The 24,772-nt window shown below is 39.8% G+C and overlaps 1 protein-coding gene across 1 annotated transcript in view; it reads left to right on the top strand.

The window, feature by feature from the left end:
• Positions 1-24,772, top strand: part of ANKRD55 (ankyrin repeat domain 55) — a 47,240-nt gene that overhangs the window by 20,793 nt on the left and 1,675 nt on the right. Inside the window, exons 7-10 of the mRNA XM_021381572.1 lie at positions 8,717-8,901; positions 10,597-10,764; positions 12,239-12,903; positions 18,472-18,573. Of these exons, the coding sequence (XP_021237247.1) occupies positions 8,717-8,901; positions 10,597-10,764; positions 12,239-12,903; positions 18,472-18,573 (1,120 nt within the window). The remainder of the gene's footprint in view (positions 1-8,716; positions 8,902-10,596; positions 10,765-12,238; positions 12,904-18,471; positions 18,574-24,772) is intronic.

The following is a 24,772-nucleotide window of genomic DNA, read 5'->3' as shown; positions in this document are numbered from 1 at the left end:
CAGTATGGTCAACTGACTTCTGATGCCCGGGATCATTCCCCAGCACTACTACATTTCACCTACTTAGCTATCACGTGCTTCTCCACTTCTATTTGTGCCAGTTTGTAAGCTGAAGCACCCTTTGTGACTTGTATGTGGTACAGAAATGCACAATACAAACATACAAACTTGCCTGCACAGCCAGACTGTCAGAAGAACTGCTCTTGCCTGAAATAATTGACTGTTAAGCTGTAGATTCTTCAAGCATGAACATGCTGTTGACAAGGTAATTATTCATGCCAATCAAATTTCTAAGGAAATCAATTGCAGAACTCCCACTTAGCTTTGCAGGAATTTGGGGGTTGGGAACAAAAGCCACAGGGAAGCACAGAGTAATTCCCAGATGTCTTCTTAGTACACAGTGTATGTTTAACTTTGTAAGTGGATGCCAGAACATGAGTAATGTGAGTGCACCACACCTTTTATTTATCTGTAAATGTCTTAATTTCCTATGCTTACAAAAAGGCACTGGAAGGCAAAGGTTTCCATTTCTCTGACAGTAGCATGGGATAAATCCTTCTGCTACCACAGAAAAAAAAGATGACCTATTTTTCAAAGCACGTGAACAAATAGCTCATCCAGAGAAATCAGTCCTCACAACAACGCACTAGCAGAGGAAAGCTGCCAAGTAACTTTAGTCATAGGCATGGAACACAATAAATCATACGCACTTATTATAGAAGAATCCAAGTGAAAATAAATTCTCAGAGAGACTTGGCCAGTATGTCATGCAGGTTTTTGTTAGAGCAAAGAGAGGGCGCGAGGGGCAGCAACATATGGTAGCCACGTGCAGGTATGCCTCTGTGACTGTCACCTGGTAACTTTTTCTAACACCCGGCAAGAGTGCTAAGAGCATAAATATGTTAGAAACAATGTGTACCCTTCTGGTACCAGAGGCAAGCAGTGCTCTAAGGACCACAGGACAAAGTATTCTGTACAACAGCACTTCTTCCCAAAAGTACCACAAAGTCAAGCCAAGTTGGGTTGCTCTGTGTCGGGAAGCAACATTGTCTCAGTGGGTGTCTGAGTACGAAGTACTAGTGTTAGGAGTAGACAAACAAGCTGCTCTGTTAGCTGGCTGCGTCTCCCCAGCGTAACTACGGCGGCGTCAGTAGAGTTGTTGTTAATTTATGTTGGTTTGCCATCAGAAACACACCCTGTGAAGTGCCTGGGCTGCTTCCAGGCAACTCCTGGCAAAGTATCACTGGCAGGAGGAAAGCCGAAGATGGTGTTATGGGTTGTTCCTTTCCTCAGAACGAGGCCTGGTTGACTCTGTCCCCTGAGAGCAGAGAAAGCACAGGGTGCCCTGAACTCTGCACTCGTTCTCTGCTGCCATTGCAGACATTGCATCTATTCAGCTGAAATGTAAAATTCCTTCATCGTGACATGGCTCTCTGCAATGAAATATGGATGTGTAGCTCTGACATAGCCTTAATATCTGATTCCACCCAGACTTTTCCTCGCTGTTAAAGCAACATTGAGTTTGTCTTGCGCTTATTCAAGTTGAAATTCTAAACTTGTGTTACAGTAGAGGTAATGATATAGTACACAACCGTAGTACTCTCAACGTAAACACCAGAAAAACTGCATGTCAGCGACATCAGCCCTATAAGGGAAAAGATTATACTGGAGGAACAGTTTTATTTTACTTGTATAGCTGTAACTGAACAAACAAGTTGTGACAGCAAAGCCTTGAGTAAAAAATCAAGACTTTTCAAGCCTCAACTAACAGAGTGATGTGGGAAAAGTCTATGGAGTGGTTTTTGCTTTCAGTAAACACGGAATTTCAAAATCAAAAAATGTGCCTTTGAAAGAGAAGGTGTTTTTACCAATGCAATCATCTCAACTGGAGTTGAAAACTATCCACAGGCAAACTACCTGTTCATATTTCGCTATGGGCTGCTCAACAAATCCTTGTATGGCTCACATGTCTGTATTTCAGTGAAGGAGAAAACGTTATTTGCTCTTTTCTTCAAGGGCCCTCTTCATGCTACTGTCAACTTCATATTAAAATACGCTATGTGTGTCTGTGAGGGATAAAAGGAAAGATGAAAGCACAGGGAGACCAGCCAGTATTCTACAACACACAACTTAGCACCAATGATGCATAAGGATGTTTTCCAGGAGGAAGCTGGAAATACTGATTTTATTTAATCTACAGTCATGTATAGTGTTTCTTTATGAAAACAAGTTACCTCTCAGAGTAGCAATGGAAATAGTATTTGCTTGCTGCTACAGACAGGGGTGAAATGATAGTTAAAATGGCAAGTTGTTCAAGGTCAGAGGAGAAGGACATCAAACAGAAAGTCAAAGCTTTGGATTTACACATGCAGAGGGAAGGTGGAAGAAGGGGAAACACAGCCCTAAAGTGAAATGCTAATGTTAAGGAATCAGATCAAGGGCTGCTGGTGGGGAATTTCTATCCAGTAAAAATGGCTACAGATATAGGAAGATTTTAAAATGCACACTAAATGCAAAGAGACAGAAAATACAGGCAAGCTAATACAACATAAATCACATAATCTCCAGAGACATTCACTTGGAAGAAAAAGACTTTGTGAGGACTTCCTGAAAACAATTAAGCAGCCCATAACTTGTTTCTCTCTCCCTCCCATCTGTACGTTACCAGTAGACACAAGCCAGTTTAGCAGTCTCCCTCCCGTTACAGTTCTCTCAGACACTGTAACATCTACTTCACCAGTGTTCTGACAAAGAGAAAAAATAACCATCTATACAGTGCAATGAACATGAAAAAACATTGTACTATGTACAACTGAAGATCTGGAGAAGAAAATGCAAAGTTTTGACAGGATACTAGGTAAGTGACAATAAAATACCCAACTAAAATTTTAGCTTTATGTACCAGCTGGACATACCCAAGCACTGAGTTATAAGAAGAAAGGCTGTAGCAACACTGATGATAAATGAGTCAACACAGGTGGAAAAAAATGTCAGTGCAAGAAAGGCATCCTGAATATTCAAGATTCTCCTCATGGTATTTCATACAGTGGATACTTCTTGAAGAATTATTTTCTTATTTTGAAAGCACTATCAGAAGCTGGACTTTATATTATCCAACCTAAAGGGAAAGCAATTGCAATCAAGTGAAAGTGATAGCTAGTGAACCTTATGTTAGTAAATTTTTGTTAGCCACTGTCTCAGATAAAAGCTTGTATAAAGTACAATGAGAATTTGCCTTGCAAAGAAAAGCTTTAGTACATTTCTCCTTTGCAAATTAAGTTTATCAAGATGAATGACCTCAGAAAGTTTGCTCAGGGGAATGAATAATGGCTGGAAACTGTTAAAGATGTGAGTAAGGACAAAACTGGGGGGGAGTCCTGCGGAATGACATAAAAAATAAAACCAAAAATAATTAATAATGTCAGAAAACACTGCTGAAAAGAATTTGAATACAAAAAGAGGAGAATGAAATGTAGGGATACGCGGAAAGGTTGCAAAACCATATAATTTTCCTCTGGTAAATTACTGAACACCCTAGTCTAACAATAGGGTTCATTCTAAATTTAAACAGGAAGACTACATTTTTTGTGACCTCAGCTTGAAGCTATCAATCTAAGTATAAGGGCAGTGTAAGCACTTCAAGAGAATTTTGTGTGCAGCTTTAAAAAGCCAAGATAAATGTAATAGTAAGAAGGCATTCCTAAAAAGAAAGAGCTGAAAAGCCACAGATAAGTTGGCCAGATATTTTTCAGAAGATTCACAATACTAGAAAGCACCCTTGGATGATTTAAAAAGGAAAAAAAAAAGAATTTTATGATGTCTGTTCTGAAAGTAGTGCCTCCTATTTTATTATGGTGGTCCACAACATCAGAGATGAATGTTGGTAGTATGGCAGTGCAGGCTGAACCTTCCCATCAGTATTCTGTTACATTTTGTTTCTGTGTGACAGACAGAAGCAAAGGGGCGATCTGACAGAATGGCATCTGACATGGAAGTGCATATGAAGCAAAGGTGTGTCATTTAATTCCCCCATGTGGAAAAAATGGCAGCAGCCAGCAGTAGAAAGAAAATCATGAAAGACAATCCACATTCTGGATGGCCATGCACAAATGTCACACTACAAAATTTAGAGCATCCATGTGAATCAGTGGATTGTGACCTTGGAACTGTGTACAGAGCTGAATATCAGCTTCAATGCATTGGAAATGATGGTGACAATGCTGGAATACCACAAAGTTTGAGCTAGGTGGGGACCATGAATGCTCACACAGAAACAGAAAGAACACCTTATGCAAGTTCATCAGGACCTGTTGAACAAATACAAGGCTCAAAGTGACTATTTTCTAGATCACATCACTACTGGTGATGAGATATGGAGTTACCACTAGGAGCCAGAGTCAAAACAGCAATCCAAGGAATGGCAACATGTGAATTCCATGTTGACAAGATGCAACCTGCAGAGGGTAAATTAATGAGCACTGTCTTTTGGGATAGGAAAGGGCTGATCCTTTTGGATTTCCTAGAACCTGGACAGTCCATCAACTTTGACTGCTACATCATGATGCTGACTAAGCTGAAAGCTTGAACTTCCAGAGTCAGGCCAGAGAAGACCTTTCCCTTGCAAGATAATAATGCCAGGCACCATACCAGTGTGAAGACTGTGGATCACATTTCCAGTCTTGGCTGGACTGTGCTACACACACATATAGTCTATATTTGTTGCCTTCTGACCTTCATCTGTTCAGCTGATGAAAGATGGACTGTGTGTGCAGCATTGTCCTAGCAATGATGCCACCATAGCACCTGTGAAACAGGGGGTCACCTCTCCTGGTGCAGATCTTTACAATTGTGGCATGCAGGCTCTTGTTCATCACTGGCATAAATGCATAGCTAATGGTGGTGACTATGCTGAAATTGAGTGTTCTGAAGCTAAGAATTTGCTCTATCAAATAGTGTGATTGTGCACTTTGTATCTGTTGTAGTTTCTATGGAAATAAATAGTCATTACTTCTAGAGCTACCAACATAAAACAGTACAGAAGGCTAATATCCATCTTCAAAGCAATTATTGTTTTTCTCGGTTAAAAAGCTGTTAGACAGAGAATGCCAGTGAATCAATGTAACACCTTGATAGGGTATCCCAGCTGAGAAAACATGAAGGGATAGCATAATCAAACTCATCCTGGAAACTTATCTTACACGTTATATGGTCTATATCAGCCTCATTCAGGACAGATCAAATACTATTTGTGGGGGGCAGCTCATTGATAATCCAGCAAAGGTCTTCACAGAATCCCAGAATGGTTACTGTTGGAAGGACTCATGGAGGTCATCTGGTCCAACACCTGCGTAAGCAGGGCCACCCAGAGCAGGTTTCCCAGGATCATGTACAAGTGGCTTTTGAAGATCTTCACAACTTCTCTGGGAAACCTGTGCCAGTGTTCAGTTGCCCACACAGTACAGATGTTCTTCCTGATGTTCAAACAGAATTCCTTGTGTTCCATTTTGTGGTCATTGCCTCTTGTCCTGGCACTGAGCATCACCGAAAAGAGCCTGGCTTCATCCTCTTGGCACCCTTCCTTCAGGTATTTATAAACATTGGTGAGATTCCCCCCTGATCCTCCTATTGTCCAGGCTGAACAGTCTCTCCTCACAGGAGTGGTACTCCACGATCTTCAGCACCCTGGCGGTCCTCTTCTGGATTCTTTCCAGCATGTCCTTTTCTCTCTTGTACTTGGGGGCCCAGATCTGGACACAGTACTCCACAAATGGCCTCACCAATGCTGAGTAGAGAGGATCATCTCTCTTGTCATGCTGGCAATATCGTGCCAAGTGCAGCCAAGTACACCATTAGCCTTCTTAGTAGGAATAGTGCATTGTTAGCTCATATTCAGCTTGGTGTCCACAGTACTCCTGGGTCCTTTTCCGCAACAACTTCTCATGAGAATGTTTTTATTTAGTAAGGTAATGAAATATAAAACCTCTATATAACCCAAAGGTAAAAACAAATAGGCACCAAGCACAATGGGACTTGCTTGGTAGAACATGAAATTCAAAATGGTTTTGATAAATTTTAAGAATGAACAGAAATTAATAAAATAACACAGAGACTTGTGAAAAGCAGCAGATGCAAAAAATGAAAAGTAATCAACTAGTGGATTAGCAGTTGAGTAAGGTTTAAATTATAGTATTGACACAAAACAAAGAATCACAATTCTGGGACATACTAACGAAAGCATTATACACGTGGGGTGTAGGAAGTAGGCATTTCCTTTTTAATGGCAGAATGAAAGCCACAGTGGGATAATTATGTAATTTGGAGTGCCATGGTTGAAGAAGGCTGTAGATATATTGGAAAGAGGCCAAAAGCAAACACCAAGTATGTAAGTGGTTTGAAAAACATGACCCATAGAGAGAGGTTGAAATGGTTTGTTTAGTCTAGAAAATGGAAGATTGGTTGGAAAAAAATAGTCTGTGAATAGATAAAATGCCGGTTAAAAGGGTGGAAAATTTCTTGTTCAAATGCTGAGTTGTACAAGAATATGAAGATACTGAACCTTAGGTGCAGAATGTAAAGTTTGAATTTTTATAAGTGTACAGTAGACTTCTAAATTCAGCTAGCCTTGAACATAACTAGAGATTTCTCTGATGCAAGTGTCAAATGAATGTATCCAAGAATTATTTTAGTATGGAAAACATTGATAGTTTGCATAGGAACAGTTATTATTAATGAGATCCAGGTGTTACTGAACATCAAGACCAATACTCCTTTTTCATCAAATATTCAAACAACTAAGAATTAATACAAATTTTAAGATGGTTAATGATGTTATAAAGTGCCTGATCACAGAAAATAAACTTGGATGGCATGACCGTAAGTAGGCTCTACAGTGAATAGGTAGGTAAGCAAAGTTTATACAAAACAAAACTCCTGATTTCAAAGGGACACATTCTGGTAAACTAAGGAAATTCTTAGCTGGACAGGGAAGCTCTGGGGCTTACAGATTCCGAGACCCTGAAATTTCTTCTATAAATGCTGAGAAATTTATCAGGAATCTGCATCATAAAAGAGGAGAAAAAATGTGCAGAAGAGGCTTCAGATATAACTGGATGACTAACTGTACTTCAAAGATATATTTGGAGCAAGCAGACATTTTAGAAAAAGTACTGAGAAGCAAAGATGTATCTCCAAGATCAAGAAGTAAAGAGTAATTAATAATTAATATTGAAGAGAGGCTGGAAAAAATTATCTGTAGGGATAAGCTCTGAAATTTGTCTTGCTTAATACTGTTTTGACAACTTGGCACAAAATACACAGCCTTTCTAGTGAAATCTGACAATAAGAAAAAACTGGAAGATGTTTACAGAAGAGAATGGAGGTATTATACAAGGAAAGCCACACTGAAATCTTAAATAATACACATAGGATAAAATTGAGCATATAGACCGTTTAAGTCTTGTACTTTGGTAATAATAACAAAACTTCCTACTAGAAACAAGAAAATCTACATTTGGAATTGTCTGTGGAAAAGAAGAGCATAGACACAAGCAGTTACTCCAAAACAGTTAGGAGCTTCTAATGTGGCACAGCTGTGAATAAGGCAAATGTTGTTCTGTGTCATATCAAAAGAGATACTTCTAACAGATACAGGGAAGAGCTAGAGCTAGTACAAAGACATGAGAACAATGTGTATGACTAGGTACAATTTTCGTTACCACTCCCCAAGGATACACAATTAGAACATAAAAGGACAGAGGTTAGTAGGTTGATGAGAGAAATAGAAAGAATATTTTGCAAGCAAAATTAGAAAAATTTTGGTTTATTAGAGTAGCAAGAGAATAGCTGAGAAAGGATATAATGGTTGATTGTAAATACATCTGAGGAATAAATAATAATTAGAGGAAAAATGTATTTAATCTAAATAATAATACTGGCACAGAAAAAAAAGAGACATAAATCAACCAGGGTCATGAATAGAAATCAGAGATACTAATCATAAAGTAAAGAAGTATTTGAACTGCCTTCCATTGAGAAGGATGGGGACAAAAAGTCTAATTGCTTTTAATGTTCACAATATGCTCAGGGAAAGGGTGTTGTAACAATTTCATGGTCTAAGAAGAATTTTCCAGCATAGCGTTTCTGTATTATTATTTTTTTAAATTATGAATTTTTAATCTATTTCCACCAAGATAGGACGTGAAACATTCCGTTTCATTTGGGCATTAGAGAACAATGTAAACTTTCTATTACAATACTAAAGCACTGGAGCAAACTTGCTAAGAAAGTTTTCAAGGACCACTTGAGAAAATATTTGGTATGGCTTGTCTAGGTATACTTGGACAGGCTTACAGGAGTGAGTCTTTTGAGGCCCCTTCCAATCCTGAATTTCTATGAAATATATCAGCTCATATTGTTCCAGACTTTGCCTTAGCAAAACAGCTAAAACCCCAAGCTATTTCAAAGAAAGCCATTGAGTAATTAACACTCTGTAACTTGGATATATTTTCAGTGATACATTATTTATTATTTTTGCAACTAGGAAATTCATAAAGCAAATCTTGTTCTCAGCAGGAGATTGGAAGCTTTTGGTTTTCATATTCGAGTAGGCTGGTATATGTAGAACAAAATACTATTATTTAGTCTTCTCTAGCAAAGAAAATGCAGTTTGATGTGAGCTCCAGTGTAAAATGCTTTTCTTCTCTGTATTTCCTCCCAGAGTGGCAATAGGATTCTGTGTTCTATCATCCTGGACCACTACCAGGGACCATCAATAATAAACTATGATGACGAGAATGGCAAAACTTGTATGCACATTGCTGCTGCTGCAGGCTACAGTGATATTATCAGCGAGCTGGCTAAAGTCCCAGAGTGCAACCTGCAGGCCCTTGATGTAGATGACAGGTAACCATGGAAACCCTGAAACTGAAATTGCTGCTTCCTTTCTATTAACCTGAGACTAGGTCTGTTTATTCTATAATCATGTTTCCTGTTTCACAGGCCATGGCCTAGTTAATGAACCTCACAGAGCACTGTGTTTGCTCAGAAACCCTGCAAAGCAGTCCAACTCACATCTATCACGTTGAGTATAACAACTGGGTAGTAGGAATGTTTTTTAACTTTGTGTTTCTGGTAGGAAATGATAAGATTATATATGAAAGGACTTTGTCACCACTTGACTTAACTTCTTTCAATCAAAATGGACATTCTTCTCAAAACAATGGAACAGGATCCTGCTGCTTGGAGCTGTGATCTACTGCCATTTGTATTCAAGAAATGTCAGTATTTCCTTGTTACAGTTCAAATGGTAACACAGTAATTTTAAAAGGATACCATCAGGAATTCTTCCCCTTCCATTCTCACTCAATCCTTACCATGATTAAGCCCTTGTATCATAAAGCCCTTGTATCAAACCACACTAGCCTCCCTCAGAATTTTGCTCCTAATTTCGTTAATGCAAAAAGACTCAACTGACTGCTCTGAGTTGACTATCCAGCTCTGTGGAGCAAAAGCCAAAGTTTTCTTGGCTTGGGTCTTCAGGTACTTAAAATAATAGCATTCTTCATGGAAAAGTCCAATGAAATGGAACAGAAATAAAATCAACGGAGTTCTGGAGACATTTCTAAACATCAGAAAAACGTAAGAGAGAAGGTTCTGTTTCTATGACAAAAAAAAAAAAAAAAAAAAAGAGGAATGGAGGAGTTTATCTACACCTAAGAGTTTTAGTAAAAAAAGTACCTCCTGTTATGTATTCTTAGCTATTTCCATAGAAGGTATCACACTTGGAGAGAGGAAAAGATAAGCTGTTAACTACAAATACATAGTACATTTCCATTCTATTATGTTTCCTGCTACATTCAGCTGAAATCACTGGGACTACAACAGGCATAGAAAAGTCACCTTTCTTCCTGTAGTTTCCTTGCCGTGCTTTCTGTGCTTTTAGAAATTTTGCAAGTGTGTAATACTGCGATTCTGAAACTGGACAGAAGTTTCCAAAGGTGAGCATCCTCTGCCAACAAGAAAATCAGCTTGATTCTCCCACCAAATTCAGGACAATTATATCTGGTCCAGTCTGTGCCCAACAAAGAGCACAGAAATTGGCAAAGGGGCAATTACAGCCTGGCAGATGTGTCCAGTTCTACTCATTGTTCTAGGGAGGCTTCTTCTGCTATTGCTTTCCTGGAGAGTCATAAGCCAGCCACGGCTAATTGTGTTCGGTGTACAAGTGAGAAGGGCTTGTCCCTATGCGGTGCACAGTACAAAGAGTTCTTTCAAATTCTGCTCTGAAAACTTCAGGTGCTCCTTCTACTCTACAACCCCAGAATTGAAACTGATGCTACTATACACCACATATAGGCATCCTCCAGCCTTGTATGTACCTTTACTACAGCTAAATAAATGCATGTAGACAGACGCTGGTCTATGGTTTTATTCCTGTTATTGGGAGCTACATCAGTGGGGGATAAATTAGTGTGAACTTCTTAAAATGGTTGTTATGCATCTGGATGAGTAGTATAGAAACACACCTCACTGTGTCATTAATAGTTTCAATAGTGTTTTTATTAATCTGTTTTAATGATATTCTCCTCTTTTCCTTAGGACACCTTTACACTGGGCTGCAGCTGCAGGGAAAGCTGACTGTGTGCAGACACTTCTAGAGCTGGGGATAGACAGCAGCCCTCGAGACATCAATGAAAACACTCCTCTGACATATGCAATGTACTGTGGTCACACTGCGTGCATTAAGCTGCTGTCTCAGGAGAACAGGTAAAGCAGAAGCTCACATCTTGCTTATGTGCTATTACCGACTAGAAAAGAAATTAATAGTGTTTATTGGTATTATTAGTATTAGAAATTATAAGTATTATTTCTGTGTGCTGCTGAAGGGTTTGAGCCCTGTGTGGTGGTTCAATTCACATGCAATACACAACCCAAATTTTCCACCAAAATAGCAACACTAAAATTAGTCATCTTCTGAAGACTCATCTCTGTGGTTACAGTGCTAGTCTGCCCATCAGCAGAGGGTTCTGAACCAAGAAAATGTGGGCATAGATGTTGCTCAGTCATGCATTTCATGCACCTTTGTGCATGAAATCTGTATAGTTGCAAAGTTTAGACACACACTCTCCACATTTTTGAAATCTATATACATTAGCTGTCTATTCATATAACCAGACAGAGAGATTGAACAAAAAAGCAGCTTTGCCAGACAGACAGTAAAATAAATTTCATGTTTTCATCCTCAGAATAAGGGCTTCCAAACAATTTCCTAGCCTTCCTTAGTTGTCTACTTCAATTATCTCTTCTTAACCAGTTTCCTTTTTTTTTTTAATTAAAAAGTATAATTCTTCTACCATTGCTTATGATTTTCCTCTCCATATTTCTCAGGTTTCAACTGCTGTCATTTAATTTATTTCATTTCTTCAGTGTTGGCAAATGAGCACACACTTACAAAGACATTTATTATCACATTTCTTTGTGCTTGCCCCTCCTTTCCAGTCAGTAGTCAGTATTATTTCCTGTGTTACGGAATGGTGAGACATGGGTAATGTAACATCTCCTCCTCCTTCTCCTCCTGCTGTGCTGCTCTCTGCTTGTCTGAGTAGGCCTGCAAAGTTTATTAGTCAAAATCTCATCTAAAAATCACTACAGCAACGCCCACTGTAGGTAATTATCTTGATAGGTCTTCTAGAATTTTGCCAGGCCTGTTCAGTACATGGGTTAGTGACTTCAAAAGGTAATAATACTAAAAAAAGCAAGGCAAGGCAAGGAAAAGAAAGGAAAAGAACATGAAGTAGTGTCTTTTTCAGTGTTAGCAATGACTGTGCTGTTGGAAATAATATTTTCTGAATGTGACATAATACATTGACCACTTGGTTTTAAAAATCCCAGGGTGTTCTTCTTGTTATTATTGGATCTTGCTTCACTATTAAGAATAATGATTTTGCAGCTGGTAGATGCTGAAGCCAGAAAAGTTTGTTGTGTTTTTTTCCCTGACAGCTATGCTGAGCCTGCTTTAAGATAAGTGTAAGGCAACAAACCCCATCAGAAAGAGTGAAGTAATGTACTATCATTTTCAGTCTTTGTTAACTGTAAATTTGGAGTCCTCATTTTCTGCCTCCTTGAACCACCCCTAGAAATGTATCTGAATAGTATGTACCCCGTCTCATGGGCTAGCAAAGGCAGCATTTTATTTATTATTTGGTAAATAATGGCGTCACATTTTGATTTGTACTTTCAGTAGATCTGAGTTAGTTCATCAGTTTCCCTCTCAGAACAACAAACTCCTTAAGAAAGAAGGAAGATTCAGTATGCTGAACCACATCTTCTCCTGCAAAAAGAAGAAAGAGAACCAGAAAACCATTCAGAAAGACAAAAGCAGAGACCAATATACTACAGAGGAGACCTCAGAAGTAGATGACATCATCACCACTTTTGATTGCATTATGGACACAAGCTGCAAAGACATTCCAGATGAGCGTGTGACCACTACTGACTTTAAAAGAACGACCACAGACACAAAGTACCTCATGCCAGAAAAGAAGCCAGCAGAATATCATGGACTTCTGCCCATCAGAACCCAGAGCCTCCCCCCAATCACTGCAGGCAGTTCCTTCCTAACTGCTTCCCAGAGCACAACATCAAGCATGTCCTCCAGCACCAGCACCCACTATTTTGCACACAAGTCTCAAAAGAGTAGGAGCGAACATGACTTGCTGGATCACAGAAGCAGCTGCCAGGCTTTGGTGGATAACCCTTGGAATACAAAACCTAACCAAATACTCTCCTACAAAGCCTGTACTAGAACTCCTTCAGACAAAGCGATAAATGGCTTAAACTCTGATAGATCTCACCATGTGCTTTTGTGCCCTCCCCACCTTCCCTCACTTCCTAGTTCTCCATCAGGTAATTTCCTTCTTCTATCTCTCTCATATCGTATAATCCCTACTGATGTGGCAAGCTGAAAAAGAAAACAATAGGTAAGTCAGCCCTGTGACAATTCTACTTCTTTAATATCTTTTTGAGTTTCTTCTCCTTGGAAAAGGAGAAAGAAATTTAACACAGTGGTCCTTGTGGGTCCATTCCAACTCCATGATTTTAAGCAGTCACAACTACAGACAATGTATGTACAGGATATCAGCTGACAGCTAAAAGCAAGAAGATTAGGTGCGGAAAATCAGAGATCTGAATAGACATCCGAGTTCTAATTATGAGAATCAGAGATCTGATTATGCCTAGCAGCAAAAATACAGGTAGTTAGGAAACATATGGGGTACCTGAGCAAAGCAAGTGCCTGCAGATCACATACAGGTTTTGTGAATTGCAAGTTTAGACTTGCTGTCGCGCACGTTGCTTTGTGTCCACATTTAACCATGGAACTAGATATGCAAGGGAACAGTGCTGTATTCAAATCTCTAACTGTGCCAAGAGCTGCTTCTCAGTCCAAACAGGTAAGCCCGTGTGTGCCACGCTGGGCAGCTTTGCAGTGTGCCCATTTCCTCCTGCAGGCATGCACTAACTCCAGGGCATAGTGTCACCTCTTCCCACTCTACCAGTCCTGACAGCCAGATCTTTGGTTTAATGTGGTGTGCTTAGGTTTCCTCCATGGCTGAATTCAGGTTGCAAAATTTACAGAGAGTAAATGCTTTTTGTACTGTGGTTTGGAAAAGATAATGTAGCAATATTGAAGCAGGGTGTCAGAATTCAGAAGTAAGCTCAAAACCAGGGTTAGGGATTTAGTACTTTGACTCATATCCATGTTTGAATGAAACTTGCTGTATGGCCTATATGTGCTGGAGTTCACTTCAGCCTAACAGTTTCTTGAACTTCATTTCCTTTGGGATTAGTCACATGCCAAAACTAAACACATCTAGCATGCCTTCCAACCACTGTAATATCCAGCTGAAAATGAAGCAAGTAAGAGCAGTTGCCAAACTTACCAGTACATCATAACAAGGAGTAAACATTACACAACAAATTAATCTAACCTCCCCTCAGCAAACATGAGCCGTTATCCTCCGGAGCAGTGAACAGAAATCCATTCTGAGAGGAGCCCACAGTTGAGTCAGGTCACCATCGAGCTCTGCATGGCATGGCAATCTGTGCTAACTTGTAAATGAAGAGATCTGTAGAATAACAAATATTGATTCCATTCTCTAATAGTAAGAGAAGGCAATTTCAGAACATCGGGTGATTTTACATTGTGCAAATTGAGGCTGGAAATAGTTTTCCAGCATAAAAAGGAACTATTTGAATTTTTTTAAGTTCCACTTACTGAACATCAGGCCAAGTTCCTGAAAACTAAACAGACCAGGTTTATGGGCATAAATATTTTTTCACTGTGCATTCTTCAGTTGTTCACTCAGCCATGCAAACCCCAAACTTCACATGGCTGTCAAGGAATGCTTCAGCATAATTCTTCCTACACTGAGGTCCACAAGGTTCATTTCACATGTAGAAGACAAGAAAACCTGCAGGGCTTCCTTACAACCTAAATATAATGAGACATTTGTGTGTTCAGCAGGAGGAGGAATGAGCTAAAACTGGATAAACCAAACCTGAGGATGATTATGGGGAACATTCTTGATGAAATCAGTTAGACTATGAATACATTTGATGGAGAAACACTACCATGGTATTTAAAACACAATTATAGATTTTTCTTATGACTGTAGAAAACCGTGTGATTAAATCCTTGCTTGTTGTGGACAGAAGGACAGGCAGTTTTCTATGAACAACCTATGACAAAAAAAAAAAAAAAACACAGCCAGGCAAATGACTGAGAAAAGACACTCAGGGCCTTATGCTTTGCACTAGAATTCAGCAGAGGAGGAGCAGTCTGTATGCATGAATGAGAGCAAAATCCTATCAATTACTTTCTAATTATTACAGTGGGAGTTGTTTTTCTATGTCCAAAGGAAGAACAAAACTCTGACAGCTTATTATCTGCCTCTGAAGAAAAAAAGCCTGAGACTGCTGCAACCTCAGTTATCTGTGTACCTGCTCCCTTTAACAAAACTTTCCAACAATGGAAAGATTCCCCTAGGCGGCATGAAGGACTTCCATTGAAGCAAGTGCAGCAAAAGCATGTAAGGAGGCAGAGAGCATCTGGCAGGTGTACATTGCACAACCCAGATAGTGGCTAATTTTTTTTCATAATACAAAGAACAGGTTACCCCTTTTCATGCTCATGTGTGGTTTAAATCTGTCTGGCCTTGTAATTAAAGCCACCTCCCTTGCTGTGAATTAGTGCTACAAGGGCCTTTATGAGCTTCAGGGCTTCCAGGTCTCCAGCACACGTATAAGTGTTGTGCCTGCATGGATTGCAGAGATCAGGAGTAGAGTAAGCCTGGCTCCCACCCAGCCTGCAGCACTGCGCAGGCAGCTCTCCCAGAAAGACACTTCCTCATTGCTTTTTTAATGCAGGAGGCCTAACTGAGGGGAAAAACATCTGTTCTTTGATGGACACTGAAGTCTTAATACTCTGTTTCTCAAGACAGTGATGGCTCTACGTAGTCTTCTAATCATGGAATATCCAGAACAGGATCATGGGCATCAATAATCTAAGGGAACTCAATTTAAAAACTATTTTTTCAGCTGACACACAGTGTAAATTGTCTTGCATGACCATGCCGTAAAGTCAGAGCTTTTTTTTGTGCATATTGCTACTATGGCACTTGACACATAGATGGGGATTTCTGGAGGCTTTTTGTTCTGTTTTCTGTATTATTGGAAAGGAAAGATGAGTCAATTTACTAGCTGAGCCCTAACACTTATTCAAAGGAAAGAGGTTGCTGGGGGTAGGAGTAAGACTTACCTATCATGGTTTGTCTTACTATCTGCTGAGGGGAACAAAGATGAACTGTACCAAAAACTACTGCCAATATTGCAAGAGGAGTCCTTGTAAGCCACGTGGCTGAGCTGGCATCCACTATCTGAAGCATTTTGTACTTATGAGTATTGCAATTGTCTCGTTTTGCAAAATGTACTACCACCTACATTTCATTGGAAAAACTGTATAAATGGAGACATTCCAAGTGACAGGGGCAAAAGGAGGCATCTAAAAAAGAAACACAGGACAATGTGGTTCACTTATCCAAATGAAAAATTAAAGAACAACATGTGAAGAATGTTGTGTTTTATAATCAAGAAATAACCTCTTTTCCATTTCAAATGCCATCATAAATATTCACTTACGGTGAGAAAGACAATGTCTAAAAGAAAGAAAAGCTTTTGTTCTCCGATATTTTGTAGAGCATATAGGAAGGAAGAGGAAAAGAATAGTTCCTCTTGATGCCAGAACTTGTAGACAGGGTTTCTTTTCCAAATGTTCGTACCAGTCTTGCAAACATAGCTATGCTTTGTACTTTTGTTTTGCTGCCAGATATCCCTATTTATGAAATAAACATTTACAGCATTTACAGAAAAAAAACAACTTCCCCCTTATCAAGGCCGTCATGGTACATATATAAAAAGCCGTTCGTTCTCAGCATAAACATCACAATAAAACAATATAACTTGAGTTGCTTATGGGAGCAGCTGACTTTATTTTCTGCTGCCTATATAGTTATTTCTTTGTGCACAGAGGATGGAATGTGTATAAAAGACATTTACTAACTTTTACACACGGTGATTATCTTGGAGAGGTATTAAAGACTAAATAAAAAATAAAACATGGGAAAAGGAGAACAAAGACTGTGTGTGTTAGACACAGATCATCTGTAACACTTTCTTCATGCATTAGCCCAACATACATTATCTTTATACATAGGAGCGAATGCAGTTATCCAGTGTCTATCAATCAGCTGCCATGATCTTTGGACCAGAACCTTGTCCCATTCCAAGCTGAAGACTGCACTACTATATGGCAGTTTTGACTGGTAAACACTACTTTAGCTCTTTTCACACAGAAACCTTTTAGCTAGTAACATAGTGGTCTTCACAATTACTTCAGTGCACCTCTAGGAAACTGTTCTGTAACTGTTTTTCTGTAGATTTATCTTGCATAACCCAGTAGTGCATACATATATTCAAGTGCCAGCTACAAAGTCATCAGGGCAATTTACATCGTTTCATCTTTGCTGTTTCTTAAGATGTTTTACTAGATCTGCTCTCTGTCTTCCCTCATCTCTGCATGCCAAAAGAGCGCATGTTTGTTCTACAGTGAGCTATGTTGCAATGCCATGCTGGGCAAGCAGTGATTTGCCAAGACAGCATAAGACTCCTTACAAGACTCACCTCAGATTTAGGAATAACAAAAAACAAAATTTTGAGGGACTCAGATGTCACAGGATACGATCAAGTCAGGGAAATGGTGTGGGAAAAATGTTGTTTTGGAGCTTTATGTTCTACTTTTTTTTTTAAAATAATATTTGATGTGGCATTTACAAAGTGAAATGCACTATGTCACTCAATATATTGTATTTTCTTTTAGTACTACACCAAAGTTAGTTTTAATCATAGCCAGTAAAAAAGCACAATTAGACATTTTCATTTTCCAGCATCTATTCGTCTTGATAAAAACAAATTGCCATAAAGCATAGTTCAGTAAGAATCTGTATCCATTTATATCAGTTCAGCTATATTTCACCTGCAGCAAAACCCTCTCATATTTACTGCTGATAGTCTACCACTAGCCTGACTTTCCAACTCCATTTGCATTTTAGAATTGGTTGGGTTGAAAGTGACTTAATAACAGTCTAGTTCCAGCCACTGCTGCAGGCAGGGCTGCCCTCCACCAACTCAGGCTGCCCAGGGCCCCATCTAGGCTGGCCTTGATACCTCCAGGGATGGGGCACCCACAGCTTCTCTGGGCAGCCTGTGTCAGTGCCTCATCACAGTATGAGTAAAATAATTCCTCCTAACACCTAATCTAAATCTCCTCTCCTTTAGTTTAAAAACATTCCCCTTATTCAATCTCTGTCTGGCCATGTAAAAAACCACTCTCCCTCCTATTTATAAGTTCTCTTTAAGTACTGGAAGGCTGCTATGAGGTCACCCTGCTGCCTTCTTCTTTCCAGGCTGAACAAGACTCCCCCAGCCTTTTTTCATAGGAGAGGTGCTCCAGCCCTGTAGTGCTCTAGTGCTTTAGAAAGGCAGAGACCCTACTAGAAAAGTTTTAAAACAAAATCTTTAATTCTGAAATCAGATCTGTATAAATGAGCATTTCTTAAAATCTATTTTCCAAATATTATCATGTAGATTTGGCTACTGGAATGTGGCTGTTTGCGCACCAATTAATGTATTATACAAGAGCAAGGGAAAAGCATACACACAAAGGCTATAAAAGGTTATACTAAATCAGTCTTTATTTAAATGTGTGAAGAGCTATTTTCAATTGGTGATTTCTTATTATTACATTTTTTTGAGAATTACCAAATTTCTTTTTTTTTCCCCAGAAACCAGAGATCTGCTGTGTATCTTATTGCTTACAATTATTTTCACATAATAATAGATTATCTTTTTCTTTCATAGGTAAAAATTTTCAGAAGATATCCACAGACCAACCCAAAATAAAAGAACTTACTCCTGTGCGGAACAGCCTGGCTCCTCTACCCAACCACTGCGCTCACAGATGTAAGTACAGGCAAACCTTAGCAACAGTATCATGCTGTGTGCCTTCATAACTGGCACCTGAAGGTTTGAGAGAGCTCAGTGTTCCCCTTCTTCACAGCAACACAGAATGTGTTGTCTCAAAGGCACTACTGGATACTGCCTGCTCCAACCCCCCTGCTCACAGCAGTATTACCTACAGTAAACTGCTCTGTACCGCAGAGTTAGGTTTTGGCTATCTCCAAAGATGGGACTGCACAGTCTCTCTGGGCAACCTTTTCACGTGTTTCACCACCCTCAGAGAAGAAGTTTCTTCTTCTGTTTAAATAGAATTTCCTGTATTTAAATTTGTGCTCCCCGAGCCTTTTCCTGTCATAGGATATCACTGAGAAGAGTCTGGCTCCCTCTTCCTTACCTCCTCCCACCAGGCATTGACATATATTGATAAGATTCCTCTGAGCCACCTTCTCTTCTCAGAGCTAAAAAGTCATTCTTTCAGATTGTCCTCTGATATCAGATGCTTCAGTCCCTTAATCATCCTGTGACCCTTCACTGGACTTGATCTAGTTTGTCCATGTCTCTGCAGTGGCAAGGGCCACAGCACTGAACTCTGTACTCCAGCTGTGGTTGCCCCACCTCCCTCAACCCACAGGCTACACTTCCTAACACAGCCCGAGATGATGTTGTCTGTCTTTGCCAGAATGGCACATTGCTGGCTCTTGTTCAGCTTGTTGTCTATCAGGACACCATGTTCCTTTCTGACAAGCTGCTTTCCAGGCAGCTGATCCCCACCGAGCATGTATTGCATGCAGGATGCCATTCCTCCCCAGGGGCAGGATTTTGCATTTCACTTTGCTGAACATCACAAGACCCTTCTCAGTCCGTATCTCCAGCCTGTCTAGGCCCTCTGAATGGCAGCACTTCCACCTGCTGTATCAGCCACTCCTCAGGGTTTTTTATTGCTTGCAAACATGGTGAGGATGCACTCTCATCATCGTCCAAGTCATTAATGAAGATGTTAAGCAGTATTGGCCCCGGTATCAGCTCCAGGGCTATTTCACTATTGGCTGGCCCACTTCCAGCTGGACTTTGTGCTGCTGATCACAGCCCTTTTCTCCTTTTCATTTCATAGAGATCATCTAACAGAAGTGATCTGCATCAACAAAGAGGAGAGTTTGGTGCTACATTTGCTTTCCAGAGCAGAGGATACTGGAATTCTTACAGACATGGGATTTTTCACTATCAGAAACTATTGCTTTTGCTGTCTGTCTATGGTAACAGGGGCAGGACATGATGTAAAAAGGTGACTTGCAATATGTAAGGAGTCACTAGAGATGGATGACAACACCCTAATAAATAGGAGGTGTCAGGTGTCCACCTAGGTGTCTACACCATAGGAGGGTTAGACACGTGAGATGGAAGCCAAAGTAAGGAATGACTCTTCTACGGACAGCATGAAAAAATATCATAATGGGCACCGATCCTTGTGTCCTTTTGCTAGTGAAAATTTGAGGGAAGAGGATTACATCAAGACCTCCAAGTTTCCAAAATAGAAGTTCCCTCTTAATTTCCAAGGCAGATCCCTTGTCACTCTGTCTTAAGCACTAGACTAGTTCTTACTTGAAGGTAGGAATCATTCAGTTCTCTCATTCTAACAACAACAGCTTCAGGGAAGTTTCTGTAACACTGGAGAAAAAAAAAAAAAAAAAAAAAAGGAGTAGAGAGAGCAGCAGCCTTTTTTCCTCTGCAGTGTCAGCCAGCTCCCCATTCCTAACACAATAAGAAACCAGGTCCCACCCGAAGGCCAAGGAAAGCCTCACCCTGCGCCCACAGCTCAGGCAGGGTGTCAAGACTCAGTCAGTGTCTCAGTCTGGATCCAGCCAGGGCTGGGATGTCCTTCGCATGCGAATTCTAATCCTCATTTTCTTGTGTTCAACTATCCAAATCCCCCAGTGTATTTTGAATCAGGATTTGTAGTTTACTATTTGCCACCTTGCAGATTAGCCAGATCCTAAAGCATTGAGCTTTCAGGTCTAAATATAAAATCCTTTCCCTCTCATGATCTGAGCTTGTTAGACAATACTGCACTATGACAACATTACTGAAAATGAAAGAGCAGAGGTAGCTTTATAGAGAACATCAGATTGGGTACGGGAAATGCAGAATTCTCCCATGCTGCTGCACAGTAAATGAAAAAGGCTGTGCAATTCTGAGGTGCTATTCTCTGCCTCCTTGGGAGAAAGAAAATCTTCCAACTGCTTTGGAAACCTCAGCTCCAAGTTTTCTTCCTGTTTTCAAGCTTTCTACTGACATTCTCTGTCTTCTACTCAAAATATTGTTGTAAACAAAATTCTGAAAAACAAAAAGGTTTTGGAATCACTGGTATTTTTGCAGAAATTCACACAAACAACCTGGATTTTAGTTATAGTCTTGTGCCAGAAAACATGCTCTGCAAATAAGATATAATTATCAGAGTTAGTAATCATCATGTAGTGAACTAACAAAGTACATTTATACAAGTGGCATTATTGCCCAAACAGTGGTTCAAGATAATAAAAGGAAAGTTATTTAAGTTACACCTGGATTAGTACAAAGCATTTGACATTGTTCCACATGACATCCTGGCTGCCAAACTGGAGAAAAATGGATTTGATGGATGGACCAATCACTAGATAAGGAATTGACTGGATGGTTACACTCAGAGAGTTGTGGTCATCAGCTCAAAGTCCAAGTGGAGACTGGTGATGAGTGGAGATCCTCAGGAATTGCTACTAGGACCAGTGTTATTTAACATCTTTGCAGGCAGTTTGGGCAGTGGGATTGAGTGCACTCTCAGTGAGTTTGCAGATGATATCAAGCTGAGTGATGCAGTTGACATGCTAGAGGGAAGGGATGCCATCCAGAGGGACCTGGACAGGCCTGAGAGGTGGGCCCATGCCAACCTCATGAAGTTCAATAAGGCCAAGTGCAAGGTCCTGCATCTGGGTCAGGTAATCTGAAGCACAGGTACAGGTTGGGCAGAGAACGGTTTGAGAGCAGCCCTGAGGAGAAGGATTTGGGAGTGTCAATGGATGAAAGATTCAACATGAGCTGGCAATGTGCACTTGCAGCCCAGAAGGCCAACCATAGCCTGGGTTGCATCAAGAGAAGTGTGACCAGCAGGTCGAGGGAGGTGATCCTTCCCCTCTGCTCTGCTCTCATGAGACCCCGCCTGGAGTATTGCATCCAGTTCTGGGGCCCCCAGTCAGGAATGACATGGAGCTGTTGGAGCAGGTCCAGAAGAGGGCCACAAAGATGATCAGACAACAAGAGCACCTCACCTATGAGGACAGGCTGAGGGAGCTAGAGCTCTTCAACCTGGAAAAGAGAAGGCTTCGAGGAGACCTTACAGTGGCCTTCCAGTACCTGAACAGGGCCTACAGGAAAGCAGGAGAGAGACTTTTTAAAAGGGCATGTAGCAACAGGACAAGGGGAAATTTAAACTGGAAGAGGGTAGATTTAGACTAGATATTAGGAAGAAATTCTTTACTGTGAGGGTGGTGAGGCACTGGAACAAGTTGCCCAGCGAGGTTGTGAATGCTCCCTCCCTGGAAGCATTCAAGGCCAGGCTGGATGGGGCTTTGAGCAACCTGGTCTAGTGGGAGGTGTCCCTGCCTATAGCAGGGGGGCTGGAACTAGATGATCTTAAAGGTCCCTTCCAACCCAAACCATTCTGTGATTCTATGATTCTACGATTCTATTATTCTATTATTCTGTTTTCAAAATAGATTAAGTTTCTTCTTTGTTAACATAAATGACACATTTGATGCTGGAGCTTTCCAAATATCTATTTCAGAGCCAAAATTTCAGTCACCGTCCATCCAGCCCTAAAAATATTACTGTTCCAGACACAGCCATTATACAGGCAAATGGCTCCAGCAATGAAGTTTGAGTATAAACATTTGTGTTTTTCTACTAGTTTCATTACAGTAGATGTGTGCTAAAAGCATGCAACTAAACCAGTGGGGAAAAAAAAAAAAAAAGAAAGTAGGGAGCTGGAAAGATAAAATAAGCAAAAATTAGAAAGAGAACTGAAACTTGTCAGAAATAAACAAAAGGAAGGACAATGAAAAAAAGAGAGATGTTTTAATGTCCAAGCAAATATATCTTAAAATTCAAGTTAGGAGGAAGATATTAGCAATGGATTTCAGTGACTTTAAGCCATAAGCTCCCATACTGCAGACGTTCCCAGGGTCGAAGAGGTACTTCAAATGGAGTAGCCTTGGCATGAACTGACATCTCTCTTACATTATATCCAAACACCCTTCCTACCTCATCACACAGCTCTCCCAAGGACCCCTGGACAACACACTTAACAGCAGTTATACACTGCTCACACCATGCCAAAAGCATTTTCCAAGCAAATATGGAACCTTCAAGAGAACTGTCTTTTGCTCTCACTTCTTCATGTGGCAAGGAATGTCTGAAACCATTGTGAGGTTATTACTTGTTGAGCAAAAAAAGGAAGATGTATTTCTGCAGGTCATTTAACAGTATTATCTAGGGCTTTGTAGCTGCTTTTGCTTTTATTTATCATGATTTGAAATTTCTTCTTTCCCAAGATAACAGCAAAGCATTCCGTGAAGCATCTTTCTCTCTGCTGAGGGCTACCATGATTCACTGTTTGTAAAGGGAAGGAGTCAAAGAGCATCCCTTCTCCAGGATAGCACATAATCCTTCAGCAATGCCTTCCTGACAGTGCTATTCTGGTCTCTGCAGTTTATAATAACAACTGCTTCAGAGTCTCTTCTGAGTGAAAAAGGTTTCCTGATTTAGTAGCTCTTTTAGCATTGCTCTTTCCTGGGTAACTGACTCTGCCTTCTGAACACAAATAATTACCAGTGCTTTTGCTCTGTATAGCTTCAGAAAGTGTGGTGACTCAACTAAATGGTTCTGTATCTCAGAGACTCCACTGCTGGGTTCAGTACCCTGTGTTTCAATACAAATAATAATAGTTGTCATTATATGTATTATTTCAAAATCATCAATGACAAGACTTTTGTGCTTCCTCCCTCTTTACTGAGACATGGAAGGTTCAGAGTTTCTGTTTAAAATTTTGCAGGGTATTTTTTGACTTGAGGACAGACTGCATCCTGTTAGCTGTGCTACTGCTGCTGACCTAGCCAATTATTTCCATTTTTTCTGTTGACTTTGGTGGTTTAGGGCTTTTTTTTTTTTTCATTTCTTTGTCTTAAATCTCCTATCTACAGTATTTTGCATATTCCTTTGCTGAATTTCGTTATCTGAATTTCTTGTATTTCTCCAATTTATCCAGGTAATTTTGCATCATAAACCTGTTCTCCAGAAAATATACCTCAGAGCCTTTTTTTTTCAGGTCTAATGGATGCATCTTTTTCTTAATATGAAAACTTGTGACAAAGTTAATATTCCTTCCTTGTTAAAATTACATAATTTCTCACTTCTCTTGCATCCACTGTGCCACTGGCCCAGTGACTCTTTATGATATTTCTTGATAAACAATGTGAAGTTAAGGTATAAAAGTAGGTATAAAAGTTAGGTTGACTTATCTGAAATCTCTTATGTCCTGTTTTCTTGTCTTTTTAATCTACAGCACACAAGACACTCCATCCATTATTCTGTCTCTAAGTTCCTCAAGTGTCTTAAAGGTTTAATTTGTTTGGGGGGAATTTTAAGATTAAAATTAACTTTTAAGGTCCATTTTACCATAGGTACATTGACTACAGTAGTTATCCAGTTCACACCAGCTGATGATGTGGCCTGTTATTTCTAATACAAATTAGTTCATTTAAACCTCTATTAAAACATTTTAAATCAAGATTAACTTCAGATATTTCTCTGGAATTACGCAAGATTCCAATGAAACTTCTGTAGAATCTCCTTCAACTTGCATCAGGAAAATTATCTTTATGAAGAAGGCTGAAAGTCATTTTTTGCTTAACAGCAAGATTCTTTCCACATGTTAAGAATCAGGACACAAGCGTGATACCAGTCACAGAATGGCTTTAAATACCTGACCACTAGGAAACACTTTTGGCTTATCTCAAAGGACGAAGTCACCAAAAAAGACAGAGAAACCAAATAACTTTCTGGAAGCTGTTTTGACTATTAGGATGAAATGAAAAATAGAACATCTCAGATGTAAACATTAATAGCCTCCTGTATGACAGATGAAGATGGAAGGAAATTGCTGATGGATTGAAAC

The sequence above is a fragment of the Numida meleagris genome, chromosome Z, assembly GCF_002078875.1.
Source record: "Numida meleagris isolate 19003 breed g44 Domestic line chromosome Z, NumMel1.0, whole genome shotgun sequence".
NCBI classification, from domain to species: Eukaryota; Metazoa; Chordata; class Aves; order Galliformes; family Numididae; genus Numida; species Numida meleagris.
The sequence above is the reverse complement of the archived record's forward strand: the minus strand, read 5'-3'. Positions and strand labels throughout refer to the sequence as shown.